The sequence below is a fragment of the Alligator sinensis genome, unplaced genomic scaffold (assembly GCF_000455745.1).
Source record: "Alligator sinensis unplaced genomic scaffold, ASM45574v1 scaffold80_1, whole genome shotgun sequence".
Classification (NCBI taxonomy): Eukaryota; Metazoa; Chordata; order Crocodylia; family Alligatoridae; genus Alligator; species Alligator sinensis.
This window is the reverse complement of record NW_005842206.1, coordinates 1847443-1864659: the sequence shown is the minus strand read 5'-3', so window position 1 is coordinate 1864659 and position 17217 is coordinate 1847443. Positions and strand designations below refer to the sequence as shown.

At 40.9% G+C, this 17217-nt stretch overlaps 1 protein-coding gene across 1 annotated transcript in view; it reads right to left on the bottom strand.

The window, feature by feature from the left end:
• Positions 1-3538: 3538 nt before the first annotated feature.
• Positions 3539-17217, bottom strand: part of LOC102388353 (protein diaphanous homolog 3) — a 435025-nt gene continuing 421346 nt past the window's right edge. The window contains exon 26 of the mRNA XM_006026725.3: positions 3539-5064. Within this exon, the coding sequence (XP_006026787.1) occupies positions 4805-5064 (260 nt within the window). The 3' untranslated portion in view covers positions 3539-4804. The remainder of the gene's footprint in view (positions 5065-17217) is intronic.

Here is a 17217-nt window from a genome sequence, read left to right as displayed (position 1 = left end):
CTGTTGTCTTTACTGTCATAGTTTTTATATAACTTTTTGTAGCTAATAACATATTGTTTTCACACCAAAAGCCTCATCAAGATAGAGACTGTATGCAGCAGCTCACTTGCCCTGAGCCAAGTCAATTGCTGCTTCAGGCACAAGTTACAGTGCTCGGCCAATAGCTACAGCAGAGAGATAGGGAACACAGGACTCTGGCCCTTTTGCTTCCTGGGGCCAGAGACAAGTGGTAGCCATCTTGGGAACTGTTAGAGCACAGTATCTGATTTTTTTTTTTCCAGCAAAGAAAAATCAGCTTCCTCATTTAAGATGCACAGCAAAGGTGCATGGGGTATGGAAGTAAATGTGGTTCTAGGAAAGGAATTGAAGACAAAACCAAAAAAATAATTATGCCAATGTATAAATTGATGGCATACCCATATTTTGACTATACTGCGTGCAGTTAAGGGAGCCCCCTATTTCATAAAGTATATACATCTGGAAAAGCTATAGAGAAAGGGAACAAAGGTGATCAGGGGTATGGAAAGGCTTCTATTTGAAGAGAGATTTTAAAAGCTAGGACTCTTCAGTTTGGAATAACTGACTGAGAAGGAAATTATAAAAGTCTAGAGAAATCCAAAAAGCCTAGAAGAAGGGACTAGAAAACATATTCACCATCTCTCTTAAATCAGGAACTTGGAGGGGTACCCAATGAAGTTCTCAGATTGCAGGTATAAAAAAGGACACACAATAAATTTGCGGAATTCACTGCCATATGATGGTGTGAGGTCAAAGGTAATAGAAAAATTTAGGGAGAAGCCCATCAGATTCAACACACCAACACAGTAATAAAGAGTGAGGCATGTCAGTTCATGCTCAGGCCATTCCTGAACCTAAGACTGCTGATAACTGGGAGCGTATGGCAGGGATCACTTTATGCATGTCTCATTTATTAATATTTTTGCTCTGAAACATCCAGGACTTGCCACTGTTGGAGTGAGAATATTGAGTTAGATGAACTTGGGTCTGACCTAGAATGCCTTGCCTTATGTTCTTGTGTTTCTTTCTGTATTTGGAAATCCCCAGTCAGACTAAGCACAAATAGCACATGCAATCCTGAAGTTTGAGAAACAGAATATGTGCCAGGAATTACAGTTACTGACAGTGGATATAAAATGGCCAACACAATACAGTTAGGTATGTTGGCAAACTATGACTTATTAAAAACCATGACTATAAATGTGCACACAGAAACTAGACTAAATTAAGAAAATCAGTCTGCCCTCTGCCACTGTAATATTAGAAGCCAAGGCCTAGTATTTTTAACGAATAATCTAAAGACAGAAACATGCTGGAGATTTTTTCAATCACATTTACATTTTTTCTGATCCTTCTAAAAGTCACATTGTTGGCCAATCTAAACATATTACCATTGCAATAACCATAAAAATATTCTTTGAGCCTAAACATTTGCTTAACTATAAAGTTAAGAGTTTAATTAGGGAAATGAAATTCAGGATGAGATCAACAGTCATCTAGAACTATTTAGTTAATCTGTTCTAACCGGACAATTCTGATTTAATTGAATTATAATAGTACAGAACAAAGAACCATTTAGAAAAATATTTGTTGTGTACTCATTTCCATGAACCATAAGCATCTGAGTTACTATTTTTACTATGTTAGCTTTCTAACAGGCATTATAAAGATATTTTGTTATTGCTGGAAATATTAATTCTGAAATTCATTATGTAGAGAAGAGCTAAATTCTCTAAAATACTAATTTGTGAAAACTGGTGAAAATCTTAATGGTAAAAAGTCTTAACCATACACAATCATATTTTAAATTTAAATGTTTGATAGTTGGAATGTAATAAAATCAGAAGTTCTTTGTTCACTTAATATAAATTAGTAAATTCTAGCTGATATTTATCTCAACTATTTTCAATATTCCATAAAGGGAGGACTGATAGGAGATAAAAGGAGTAATTTGGTTTCCAACCTAGATTAGCCCTGTGTCCATCTGGAACATATACTATCAAGTGCACTGAATTGCCAGTTTTCCGTTGTGGGTTATTACCCACTAATTCAAATGAACAAACTTATTTTGCTCAGGAACATGAATTTGTACTTGAACCACCATCCAAAAGGTCATTGCTTTAATGTTTTAGCTAGTTTTACAGAGCTACTATCCATAAACCACCCTTTATTACTGTGTTGGTGTTTTTTTCTGTCTTTAGCAGCATAAACCACCTTGAGGGTGTCAAGACTTCTTAACACAACTTTTCCTTATATTCATGATACCATTTTGACTACACACAACACTGAGGTTAGTCCAATACAAAGTACTTATTTTATGGAGGAAACGCATCACTCCTCATAAAATCTAGTCAGAGAGTAACTAAGTGGAGGTGATGAATATGGAATCTAGAAGGCGTTAATTAAACTGTAATACTCAGGTGTGTATGTACATGACCTTGGTATGCTTAAGATGAGTCTAGTATTCCTGTTTACTCTTTGAAATACCAGGTGCTGTCCATCTACTAAGTACGCATTCAACAAACTAACTTTAGAGCCAGCAAGAAAATTTCCAAATTGATTGCTCTTCCCACGTGTTGTTGATGTGGTGTTGGAAAGTCTGACAGTCTGAATGAAATACTCTATATGTGATCCTCTGATTTTTCCTTAATGCTTTACTCTCTCTTTTTTTTTTAGCTAAAATAGAAAATGCAACTAGAGATTATGGGTGTACGTAGATGAAACGGGGGCCCTAAACTGAAGTGGTGGGTTTAAAAAGCAGTGGGTTTTAAAAAAATTTTAAAAACCCCACCTCTTCAGTTTAGGGCCTTTTAAAACCGTGTCATGCACATACCCCGCACTTACCTGCCTCTCTGCTGGCGGGGAAGTGGGGGATGAGCTGCTGGTGGGTGGAGTGGTCCCTCAGTTGCGGGGGGAGGGGGAGCTGGTGCTTCTCTCTGTGGCAGCGGTGCCCTCCCCACCCCCGGTGGTACCCGCCTGCACGCACCCAGCTCGGGTGGTCCCAGGGGGCACCACAGCCATGGAGGAAAGCACCGGGCCCCCGCACAGCTCAGGCAGGCAGGCAGGCCCTGGTGGGTGGGGGGTGGAAATTAGGCTTGCCGCTTTTCTTGGGAGGAGCCTGCTTTCCTGGGATGCTGCCAGGCTGCCTTCAGGGCTTCCTGCAGAGTCCCTGAGCTGCACAAGGCCCAGAGCTTTGCTCCGCTGCTGTAGGGGCAGCAAACTACAGCTCGAAGGAGTTTTAGTTTGCTGTGCCCCAAGTCATTTAAGGCACATTACGCCACTGAATTTCCTACAGCAGCTGGAATGTGCAATATGCCAATGAGACGCGCAAACACTGATACCATTAAAGTGGTGCAAAAGCATTTAGCCGGCTTTAAAGTATCATACACACACGCCTCTCGTTTCGTCTACACATGGCCTATAATGATAGTTATGACAGCCCTAGAAATATAAGCCTGATTCCCATGATGACTGAAAACATTCCAGGTCCTGGTGTGTATATACAGGCCTAGTTTCGGATTTCTAATTAACTTTATTAATGTTTAGTACAGGAAGTAAAAAATACAAAACCACCAAACCTTATACAAGAAAATAAAAAAGAAACAAAGCATTGAAACATTGGTTTCATGCAACTGCCTCTTATTGAAAGACTTTTTTTTCAGCATTTTATAAAGAAAAATAGAGTAATTTGGAAGAGAGATATTAACTACCTAATATGTTTTGATTAGTTAAAGCTTTAAATAAAGGTGAAATGGCTTAACTGTAGCCTTCTAGCTGATAGCATGGTGATGCACAATTAATAAGTATATTAGTGAGCATGTAACAATGCACAGACTTTGCCAAAAAAGAGATGCAATTCTGTGCGAAATAGTCATAGTATGCCAGCAAATAAGACCATACATGCAACAATAAGACCATATATGCAGCTGGAAAATGAGTTTATTGAAACCCAGTTGTAAAAGTCTCTCCCATTAGATATTCTTTATAATAATATAGAAACATATTTACTCATATGCAAAAGAATTGAAACATTAAGAAATGTTGTCCTATAGGAATGCCTGCAACATGACATTCATAGACATTGTATATAGTAAGTTGATATAATCATCAAAACTAAGCTTAACAGGAATGATATATTACTTTTATATAAAGTACATATTTTGCATAGATTTCTTGGTTTTTGTCCATATCTTTCCATTTTACTAATGCATAAACTATCCAACACACATTGGTGCTAGTTTAACCCAAATTCAAATGTGATTATGAGAAATTTACATACTATACATTCCCTTGCCAAGTGTGCAATATGATACAGTGATCATTTTTTAGATGCTAAAAAGATTTGACTACATGTGATAACCACAGAAATTATATGGAAAAATATAAGTTATTTTCTGCAGTTATTTATTATTGCTAGATGATGGCCAAACATGATAGTATAAAGCTGTTTAAAATTTATTGTGTGCTGTGAAGAAAAAACTCTGAACATCGTGGCAAATATTCTCTTCACTAAAGGATTGTCTCTCAGTATAATTCAGCATCTCTTTCTTCATATATTTTAAACAAACTCAACAGGTAGAAAGGCATAAAGCCTGTTTATGGGTAGGCATAAACCACAGTCTCAAACCCATATGCTAAGCATCGCAAGTTTGTCTAGATATAAAGCATGAGAAGTTTGAAATACACGCGTGTAAATGTCAGTCATGCAAAATTAGTGTATTTTAAAATATTGCCACCTATTACAGCTTATCTTCGGTGATTGCTTAATGAGTTTTGTGGGGTTAACTTACAATGCTCGCAATCTTGCCAGCAAAGCCTCTACTTCAGGCATGACTTCTCCTTTGGTCACAGACCCAACAAGTTCGGTTTCCTTTTCTCTATTTCCATCTACATTGCAGGTCTCCTTTTTCCCAACAGTCTTGCTCCTAGCTGTACAGGAATTACTTTCCGTATTGTAAGCAAGCTCCTTGGTGACTAGATTCCTTGGCAAGTTGAACTTGACATTGTGGTGTGAACGTGGCTTTTCTAGTTGGGTTTTCTGGTTCTCTGTAGAAAAAGAAAATAAATAAAATCTCATTCCATTACTAAAGACAGATGGTCACTTCGGTAATTGTTTTTCCAATGCAGAAAAAGCTCTTAAAATTGATCAAGTTTGAGATGTCTCCATCCAGAAGAAACGATATTGCAGGGTGGAGACCTGTCAGTGAAGCTGAGTGGTACTTCAAATGGCATGGAGTGAATATCATAACGTGTAAAAAAAAAAAGTTAGTTTGTGACAATGTGACCGATGTGAAACAATACCAAACCAACACCCATACTCACAAAATCAGAGCCAACTCCTGCTAGGTACTGAGCATTTCCCTTTAAGAATGAAATCTGCTTGAAAGAGTGCTCTGCTCCTCACAGGATTGGCCTTTCCGATAGGAAGTAAAAACATAGAATAATGTATTTTTACCAAACTAAACCATAGTTTCTGTATAATTTTAAAATTCAACAGATTTTAAAATCATATAAATAAACCAAGTTATACTGCAATGTGATGGTGCATGATAATCTATGTGCTTTTATTTCAAATCTGTTTAGCCCAGATCCTTCTAGGTACCTAGGTGCCTAACCCCCATTGATTTCAGATCCTTGAAGAAGTTGGGCCATTGTCCAAGGGTGGGTCTACAATGTTTAGGGTCAATCTTGAGCTTATTCTCAACCAGGGGGAGCCTTCCTTCTCCATCAGTATCATTCCTTGTAATTTGAACCACACCTTTCCAGATGGTGCTTCTTACTACTTCAGCCTGGCACTATGGTAGCATATTTGCATAGGAATACATTTGTAGGAGCACCATTCTGGGAATCAAGCTGTGAACTACTTGTCTTTCCTTCCAGCTATCAAGAAAGGAAACTGAGCAGAAAGGCCAAAGGGCACCATGAGTGAATCATAGGATTGCCTCAAGCCAGCTTTTTGAAGCAGAACCTATTCTACCAATTAGGCATCTAGGTAGATACCAGCACTTAGATGTGAACCTGTTTCACCCAGTTCAAGTCCTTGAAAGCCATGCATGTATCTACTTTTGTAACACAACATCATCTTACCCTAAAGACAGAGTCCAAAAAAAGCAGCAAGGAGGAAGAGAACTCATGCACCTTTTGTATTAACAGTTTTTTCCAGGAGCTGAGCAGGATCATATTCAGGTGCCCAAGGGCCTTGTTGCACAGGACACTTAGCACATGCTTTATTTAGATTGCAGTAAGCCTTACTGTGCTACATGAAAAATCAAAACATGTTCTGAGCAGTTGCATAATAAGCCTTGCTATGACCTCAGCCCATTCTGGACAAGGCTGGAGCAGGCTGTCCTGTCCCCGCTAAACCATCCCCACACTGACCCCGGCTCCAGGCACTGCAGCTTGTACGTCCTCTTGTGAGGACGTGCAACCTTTGCACCTGTAACCCACACCCTCCCTGCTGCCCGCCCAGCACTTTTCAGCCTGGGAGTGCCTGCCCCTGGTACAGAAAGGTGAGCTAAGTCTCTGCTGTTGGTGGTGAGAAGAGGGAGGCAAGAGGAACTGGGCTCAGAAGAGGCTGTCACTCCTGCCACTGGAGACGTATCTGCTGCTGGATCTGTGGAGTGAACCAGGTCTCTGCTAGTGGCAGTCTTGAACTGGCTCAGTACAGTGTGGAGGTTGGGACTGACAATCACATACGAGTTTCAAACTCATATCATCTCCATGGAACAGTTAGATCAGGGGCAGGCAATTGTTTTGGGCGGAGGGCTACTTATTGAGTTTTGGGAAGCCATCGAAGGCAGCATGACAGGCAACCAGGGGCAGATAAATTTTCTAAATTTTTAAGGGGCCCTGCAGGCCAGATAGAAAGGCCTGGCAGGCCTCATACAGCCCATGAGTCACATTTTGCCCACCCCTGAGTTAGATGATCCCTGAACATGTGTTACTTAATGATCTGGAGATACTTCTCCCATCAAAAGTTGTAAATTTGCTGTAACACTTAACATGTTTTCCTCCTTGAACATGCTGATGCTCTTTCTACTTTAAGTGCAGTTAACATGGCCTAAGTGTAGAGTGAGATGTAGCCCTAAAACTATTTATATGCCTTCTAGCTGGAATAGAATCTGGCCTCCATACTCAAACCTCACAGAGCAGAAAGAAAAGGGAGATGAGAAGTGACTGCAGTGGAAAGTGACTTCATAAGCAGAAATTCAGGAGACTTTCCAGGCTTAGAGTTTATAGTATTAAATGGTCAGCGTGTATGAGCTTTGCAGGTGCTTTAGGATCAACCTAACTACCTGGGTAGACATAGCCTAAATGAAGGTGTGCTAGTCTTATTGCAAGGAGTCAGCTGCATTGGTTGATGATTAAAGCACTGTGCCTGATTGACTTTTCCAAATAGCACTAGGCAGATTTTTTTTTTTTTTACACTGAGTGACTTTTCTGTCTACCAGCATTTGAGTGATCCCTCTCATAGATCTCAAACTTTTTCAAAACAGGCATACTCAATATTCATGTAACCTTGAACAAGGCTTGAAAATGGCTTCAACAAACTTGACATGACATTTAAAGTTTTTTGGTTATTCGCTGAAAGATGTTCCATCATCCCAATAGTAATGACTTTGGAGCACAGGCAGTCACTCATGACAGTGTGTTTTATGTGAGTGCTGAAAATTCCTACTGAAAACAGCTTGTACATTAAAAGGTGGCTGCTGAAGATATTTACTGCACTGTCATTCCCTGACCAGGGGCTCAGAGTGATGGATGAGGATTTTACACACTTTCCTGGACAATCTCAACAAATTTTAGAAGTATGATCACCTTTTGGCTGGTAAAAGAAAATAAATACCCTCTATCACCTGCTATATCAAATGGACAATTGTTACTTAAAATCTAATAACAGAGCTGCAATTTTCACTTATCTGAAAAAATAAACTATTTCATATACAATGCTTGTTGGAAATAACATAATAATGCAGATGACTGCAGTTGCACATGTTTCAGTCTCCCTGAATCACAAAAGGCCAAAAGCAACGGACTTTCAGTCTGGGAGATCATATACATGCTTGCATGGCACATAATTAAAATAACTGTAGTGTGCACATGTTTAAATAACTCCATTTCATAGTTGGTAGGGTTGGAAGGGACCTGAGCAGGTCATCAAGTCCGACCCCCTGACATGGGCAGGAAAGAATGCTGGGAAAGAACTCCGGCTAGGTGATTATCCAGCCTCCTTTTGAAGACCCCCAGGGTAGGAGCGAGCACCACTTCCCTTGGAAGTTGATTCCCAATTCTAGCCACCCTGACTGTGAAGTAGTGCTTCCTGATGTCTAGCCTGAACCTACTCTGTCAACTTATGGCCATTATTCCTACTTACTCCTGGTAGTGCTCAGGAAAATTTAAAGAATTTAAATTCAATCAGACAAAAGTCAATCAGGAAAAGTCAATCAGGCACAATCTTTTAATCGTCAGCCAATGCAGCTGACTCCTTGCAATAAGACTAGCACGTCTTCATTTAGGCTATGTCTACCCAGATAGTTAGATCGACCCTAACACACCTGCAAAGCTCATACATGCTGACCATTTAATACCATAAACCCTAAAAAGAATTAAATTCTTTAAAAAGAATTTAAATTAAAAAGAATTTAATTCTTTTGAATCCATATCCACATTTATATCAGTATATGGAACCTTAACTCCTGCTCAACCCTTGCTTTCCATACTCTATTCACCAAAAAAATGTTGATTATCTGAAATGTCATCCTCTTTGTTTTGAAGATAATTTTGGTCCTAATAATACTATCCCATGATCACTAAAGGCAGAGGATGCACGCAGGCGTAGGTCCTTGAGGTGCATAAGCATGGCAGTGCTCTACGTGCTCTCCCATCTAATAGAGTTATCAGATGCAAGGCAGGTGTTCAGGATCTTCCCTATTAGGGAAGACAGGATATTAGGATAGAATTCTGTTTCACCTTGTAGACAATCAAACTGCGGAGTTACCCGATTAAAGTACAGAACTGATTGTACTGCCCTCTCTGGGCACATTCAGATGAGTGCACACGTGCAGTATGAGGTGCTGCAGAACCATCTGAGGCACCGCACGCACCACACATGCAGGCATTCTCCGTGCGGCTAATTTGCAGTGGAGGTTTGTTTGTTTTTTTTCCTGACCCTGGGAGATCTCAATATCAAAAAACCCCCATGCCTAAAAAGAAATGGGGCAGCAGTGTGTGCCGCCCAAAACAGGAGCCTGGCCAACCAGAGCTGCTGGCCAGGCTCCCTGCTGAAGGATCGCTGTGGCTGCAGGCCCAGGAGGCTCCTAAATAAGGCTGCTGGGGCCAGCCCAGGTGCTGACCCCAGCCTCCTCTACCCTACCTGGGGCAACGTAAGGCATGCCACAGTGTGTGTGAATGGGTGTTCCCTTACACAGGTTTAAACGTGAAACAAGCAGACACGGAAGCCTGTTAAACTGGTAACTGGAACCTTTCAAAGTGTACCTGGAAAATGAGGTACTTTTTTGAACCAGTTCACAGGGATCCAATTCAGTGTTATATGTGGACACCAAGCATTCTGTGACACAGGTCTGGTTGGTCCCCTAGGCATCCCTTTTCTTCTTGCCTACACCTGCTGCAACTGGCTGCTCTGGTATGCAGCCAGCACACTACTGGCCTCTTTTTTTAGCTTCTGTTGTCACTTTTCACCAATGAGCAAACCTTGCACTGCTTGTTCAATAAAAGTTATTTGCCTAACAACCAGCTGTGTTCTCACTCCATACTTGACTGTACAACCTTATCATGCCTCCTCAAAAGCATACATCTAAGCACCACCCTGTTGCCCCACCCCCATACAAGCACATTGCAGACTGCAGTCATTTGCAGACAGGCTATTGAATTGACTGAACTCACATTTAGGAGAGAAAGGAAAGCAGAAAAGTAAAAATGCGCCTAGCCACATGTCACCTGCCCTCTGTGACCCCTTCCATGGCATGGGTGCGAACACTTCCTTCACTCACCCACTGCAAAGCATGGGGGGGGAGGGGGGAGTTGGGTAATCAATCCCCGCTCCTGGTGTCAGAGCCACAGCACTTCAGACACAATTTGGGAACTAATTTGAGTGATTCAACTGGTGTGTGTGACCATACCCCAAATGCAATCCTATTCCATCCTGAGTCCCTGAAAAATCTGTTAATACCTTTATTTCCATAACATCCATGTCATCTCAGCTTTAAGACTAAGTCATGAATAAGCAGGGAGGAGGAAGACCTATCCACCATTTGTATTAACCATTTTCAGGAAATTAAACACGGATGGATAGGATAGCACTTAGGCACCTAATAGGTGTTGTAGGATCTGGCACTAAATGCATTCCTATTCCAACCAACTCAGAAGCCACAGAGTTTACATGTCTGAATTCCTTTGTGCCTCCTTTTTGGCTTGGTACGATACCTTGGCAACTAGGTTTGGACTACTGGATATGCTCACAGGCAAGCCAAAAATGGCCCTTACACCTTTATCCCCATCTAAGCTTTCCCATAAACCAGTTCCAATTCCTTAGATAAAGAGAAATCACTGAACTGAGATCATGTATGCCTTCAGTTCAGTGGAGGAACCGACTCCTGTAGGCTGTACTGGAGCAGTTTAGTACAAGCCCTGATCAGTACACAAACTATTTAGGCTTTGCTGAAGCACTGACCAATATAGGCCTCATTAGAGTTGTGACTGATAAGCAAATTGCTTATAGAAGCTTAAACTAGAGCATGCATATACAGGTGACTACTGGATAGTTCAGGACAACAATAAAATGTGCAAGATGAGCAAACTGCCAGGAAAAGGAGTGACAAGTTAACAGAAAATGGTACAAGATATGCAATATTGCTGCGGAAAGGAGTGATGGGGATAGGTGCAGAAAGCATTAGGTGGTGCAGTATTGATGTCATTAAGAAAGAGCAGTAACACATAGATTGGGCTATGTGCCAGGTACAAGATCACCCAAGACACCAATGGCATGTAACATGCAGCTTATTCAGAAAGCTTGGCTTAGTAATGTAGATTGATCTTTATAAAAGGGGAGCTGGGAAACTTGGGACCCTGTACTGGCCTAGGAGAGCATGCATTCACTTGTTCTGATACCTTGTCACAGGCAACGCAGCATATACTAGGACTTGGGATGTAGGTGCGCCAAGTCTTTGCTTTGCTGAGCTGCTGGCACTGAACCAAGCCTGTGGTCATCATTTGGAGAGAGAGGCTAGTTTCCTGTGCAAGACTAGAATGACTGCAACATCACCTCGCCACAATCCCAATACTGTTTGTGCATTATGTATTAATACCATTGGATAAAATTCATAACAGCTTTGAGAGCAGGGCAAGAACTCAGGACTCCCTTCCTCATAGAGGAGTGCCCTCATAGAGGACTGTGCCCACAGTAGACAACAGTCACATTTCCTCTTGCATCCCCTTCTGCTCAAAAATCCAACTTCCACAGGAGGGGTGAAGAATACCCTGCAGGGCCTGGCAGTTCTGGCATTTGCCTGTAAAGTGGGATATGTGGCTGAATAAGGTCTAGAACCCAGGTTTCTCATTTCTCGAGTGTGTACCATAATAATTATGCTGTTGGGCAAAAAGTGGGTAGATGTAGATCCTCCTTTAGTTTGTGATGTGCTCTGTTTTACACTAAAGTCAATGCTGCTGTCAGTTAGATGTACTAGTTTAGGAAACCACTCATCTCAGCAAGTTGCATCCCTACATGTAAGGCACAAAAGATAAGACATAAGGTTGACTGCCGAGAGAAGAGGAAACCTGTGAACTGCTCCAGGTGGAACAGGATTGTTCACCTTAGGCAAGAGACTTTTTTGGGAAGAGTGGCTGCTAAGTCTTAGACAGATGGTAAGAAGAACAGGATTTTGGCTTTTATGGCTGGCTCCTGTAAAATCCAATGCCTCACAGTGGGATCCCAAATAGCCAGCATGCTGAGCAGAGAACTAAAATCAGTTAACAGGGAAACACGGAGCACAGGGGTGTGTCAGAAGTCCTGTCTCTTTGAAGCCTTTCATGTGTGCTTACCCACTACTGCAGGAAAGTGCTGCCAGCTACTCGAAACCAACAGCCTCAAATCTCCTCCTGAGGGTAGGTAGGTGCTTATAACCATTCATTCAAATAGCTGAGTTGGAATAATTTCTTTATTCTTTTCAGTACCATTTAGAGCAGCGTTTCTCAACACCTGGGTTGCGACCCAAAAGTGGGTTGGAAGAATATATGAAAGTGTCGTAAACTATCACGGAAAAAGGTGGAAAAACATGAATGTCACTTGGGAGTAATATAGGGCCACATGCTGATATTGCTGTTCAAGTTTTCCTGTTGAGACTGATTTCTGTCTTTAAAATTAAGACTATTCTGCTGCTTTAACACATGGTGTGTAATAAGTATTTTGGGGTCAAAACACTTGTGTGTTTTCTATTTAAAGTATTTATTGGGTCAGGTCTAGCCATCAATGATTACAAATGTGTCCTGGTACAAGAAAGTTGAGAACCACTAATTTAGGACACTTGCTGCAAGTAGGAGATCAAGATCCCAGACCCCCTTCTGTCTGATGGGATTTGAAACATCTCCCACTGCCCAGAAGAGTGCTGTCATTACCATGTTATACGCTAATCTGGGTAGCTGCATTCTCCTCCCTTCTTCTTGTAGCCAGGACAAGAACCATTTGGCCACTGTCTGAGAACATAATGGAGCCCAACATCAGCTTTGTGGTTTGTGTACTCACTTTAAAAAAAGGGGACTCTTGGTTCTAGTCCCTGGTCCCAGGACTGTTTTACATTAAAATGTCATTTGATAAAATGCCGAAACACTAGGCATTGAAGGACTGTATGCAAAAAAAGAAGGTAAGCTTTTACGTTTTGTCTTCGTTCAAAATTATGATCTGATAAACCCCAGCTTTTGCCGGACACAGGAAATATCTGAACTCCACACATGCTTCAAAAGAAGGTCTCCAGGACCTTAGGAGGGTGTCCATGTTCCTGGAACTGTTCCAGGGTTCATAGCACTAACTCTAGGCAGCTTCTTACTGACTGTACTGCCTGCTATGGATCCTGTTCCGTCACCTACCTCTCTCTGTGCTCCATTGGGAGTTTAGGTGTCTGCTATAGAGTTCTGGATTTTAGTCTGAAGGCTAGGCACCTAAAAATTAGGTGTTGTGGCATCCAGCTTTTTAGTTGGCTACAGCCTTTATTGGGATTGTCCCTATATAGTTACCTGCTGGGCATTATCAGGACTCGGGTATCTCAGGGTATTTACCAGCAAAGACTTAGGTACTAAGATAATTTAAGTACCTACAGAGATAAATGTTGGCTTTGTGGTGCTTAGCTGATAGACTCCAAGGTTTTAAGAGGCTTTAAGTTATCTAAGTTCCCCTGGCGAACTTAGCCCTAAATACCTTTGAGAATTTGGGTCACAAATACCCCTGGGTAACTCTGAAAACTGCAGCCTGAAGGTCTCTTTTTTTCAGCTACAGGTACTGAAAAAAACTGTTGTGCTTCCAGTCCTGATCTATGCTTGAAGCCGAGCTGGAGGAGCCATCTACTGGATTTTTTTTTAAATGTAACAGTTACACAAATGCTGTCCCTGTTCTGTTATAATGTTGCAAACACAAGGAAGGCATGGGGACATGAACAAGGTTAGTGAAAGGTAAACAAGGACAGAGAATTAAGCATCTCTGCTAGTCCTCAGTAACTGCCTGTGTGTATGCACATACCCCACAATAAATGAAAAGTAACCTTCCTTTGTGGTAGCTTATCCCTCATGCAGATGTGCTGCAAGTTCCTGCTTTTTTACCTTGCTGGTTAGTGCACCCGATTCCTAAGAGCTTGTTTTGGGGACGCATTTAAGCACATGCTTAAATCTCAGTTGAGAGCTTCTAACAAACTGGTACAAAGCAGTCTGCTGGATCTGAAAGTGCATGTCTTTCACTGATACAAAGGCTGCATCAGTGAATACTGAACACTTTTAAATGGTTTCTATTAAGAGAGAGAATCCCACCAAGAGGCTCAGTGATAGCTAGAAACAGTATATCCTGAGCTACGTAGATAAGTGTAAAACCCCCCTAAAATCTCCTAAATTTGGAGCTTGGTACATTTGAAATACTTAGGTCTATTTTATTTTGACACTGTAATTTGATCATATATGTAGATGCTTCAATCTAGCCACCTTTTTGTAAATTTGTAACTGCTTCATCATATTACCCAATGAGTTTCTATGGTTTCATTTGTTTATAATGGTCTTCACTTCCGGGCAAAAACTCTTATATGGATGTCTCCTGCAATTTAGCATATAAAGAGATGAGATATCTCAGCCACCTTGTGAATATTTAAACTACTATAAAAACAATTACACTGTACTCTGTCTTTTTGATAGACGATAACTTCTCCAAGCCAATCACTGACCTTTTTACACACACTTGATCCAAACTGTTTATTTTTAGGGGTATGGTGATTCATTAGTAAATGCATGAATACTGACATTGTTAAATGTTTAATGTAATAGACATATTTTGCTAACTGAGCATAAGTTATACTTACATACTGGCTTTGTCTCTAATGCTTTGCCTAATTACATGGATACATGAAATTATTTTTGTCAGCTGGAATAGATCATTATTTGGATAGGTTTATATATAACAGAGATGGGTGCTGAAGAGCTTCAAGTAGACTTGAAATACAAACATGTCTGATTTTTGTGCATTGCTTACACTGTTTAAATGGCCACTTGTTAGCAACATTTATATAGATAAGAGTGGAAAGTTAACATTGCCGGGCCTAATTTCTCAGGTCTGTTAAACCTGCTCTACAGTTTTCCCCAGGTGCAAAGCAGACTTACATCTGGTACTTCTGCCCTACCAAAGATTCCCTTAGAGTAGAAAATCCTCCTATGGGTTAGATATATATGTTAGTTGCTGCTTAGTAAGCACGACCAGGCCATCCTGAACCTTACTGAATCCAAACTGACAACACGGCTTGTGCTCTAAACAATGCTTAGGACATGGTGTGCACATACAGGGCACATCTACATGAGATGTTTACTGTGGAGCTGCTGAATTAGCTCTGCAGTAAAGTTTCAATGTCTACAAGGATGGGGCCCAATTAGGCCGCAGGAAACTAATGAGTTCTGAGGCATGTTAGTGTTTGTAAATACAGATATTATCCCACGGCACAGTTCTTTAGTGCTCAGCAACTAGGTGCTGATGGGGCTGGCTGGGGCATGAGAAGGCTTCAGTGCAGGGGCTGCCTGCCAGCAGCCCTTCACTGGAGCACCTTTGTGCCCCAAGCAGTCCCTATGACGCATGTTGTGACCCCCCGCCTCCCCCGCAGGCTCCCTGCTAGCCAGGGCTGCTCTGACCTGGTTCAGTGTGCTGTGGTCCTGGGCACACATTCAAATGTGGCACCTGGAAACAATAAACTGTGGACTGATATGTGCTGGAGCATGTTGCTCCATGCTAATAGCACGTGTAGATGCATCCATAGATAGTTAACTGGCTCTTTCTGCTGTGCTCAAGGTGTAATGGTTAGTTCCAAATGAGAATCTGGCTCTTCATGAAAAGTTGAGAATATTTTGCAAAACCTATTAGGATTGGAATATTCCTGGGTAAGGTTGTTTGGAAACAGAGTGTTCGGGTTGGTGTCAACTGTTTTACATGCTAGAACTCAAAATTTAGTTGTATAATGTTTTATGGAAATCATAAGCTAAAATATATAATGCTTCTTGTGGGATTCTTTTTAAACTGATGTTTTAATGACACATCTACTCTTGAATTTAACTCTGCAGCTACCTGATTTGGACATCCATTTGTTTCCTAATTTTTTGTTTAACTGCAAAGATGGACAAAGTTTTTGCTCTTGGGTTTTAGCCAGTCCTTATTTCCCAATAGTAGTCAGGCGCCTGAGCTCCAGCCCCAGCTCTTATACTGTAATCTCTTTCTCCCTCTCCTATGCCTCCTTCAGATGTTTGATTATTTGCAATCTCTGCCAGATGGAGCTCTATTCTAAGCCATACCAAACAGCTCCTCTCCCATTCTGTCTTCAAGCAGCACTTCTCTCTCTATTGACATAACACAGGTTGACAGTCCTGGTTCTTTGCAGTTCTTTGGGAGATTTAGCATCTGCCAAAGGTGCCTATGCTTGCTTGCTTATGGAAAAAGCTTGCCTGTGACTTGAGTTGTAGAATGCTTGTTCAATACAGAACCCGTAGTTTGATATAACAAGGGACATGGAATTATATATGATAAATGTATTTTTGATGCATTTTACGTCTCCAATTATACACTTTTGGGCAGGCGGCGATGCTTGAGAGATCCCATTTCAAGTCAATTTGTGCCAAGTTTTAAATGAATATTTTTTTTTGCCAATGTAACTTTGGAAGAGGGAATAAAAGATAACTGCTAATGGAGATCTAGACTTGTAGTGTGATACCATGCACTGGCACCTCCACAATCTGCTATATCATCATAGAAATGCTGTTCAGCTTGACTATCACATGTGTATGTATGAGTTATAAATATTGAATCATTGCTTCTGTTGCTCCATCATGATGCTATTCTTTCTATCACAAGAGTCACATTGGGGACTCATTCTATTTCAAGTCAAAGACTTAAAACTCATTTTGTTATGTACTGGGAGGGAAAACAGGAAACACCTGTCACAGTTTAATTAAAAATTGAAAAGACTCATTTGTTACTCTACCAAATCTCCTTCTTTTAAAATTACAAGGGGAATTTTGTTCTGGACCCTCAGGATCTTCTTTACTTCTCTACACAACTTTTCAAAGGTACCATATGTATTGATGCCTTTAGGGCTCATTCACCCCAAAACAATCCCTGCCAGCTGCCACCATATTTCCCTTGAATCATCAACTTTACTGGTAAGATCCAAGAAATGTACTTTCAACCTAGAGGCATTGGCATGGATGGAGTTTGATTTGAAATGTTGGCACATAAGTTCCTGGGAATGTATTAAAAGCTCTGAATTGCCAGCTGATGTGGTTTAGCAAAAATGGATTTCTTCACAATTTATAGGCAGAAAAAGAGCAAAAATTAGCAATTTAAAAGAGCACTGGACTATGGAACAGTGATAAGACAGGATCATATATATCTGGTTAGCTGTTCATAATTGCTAGTTCTGTTTGGTATAAAATTATCAAGCATCACGTTGAACTCCC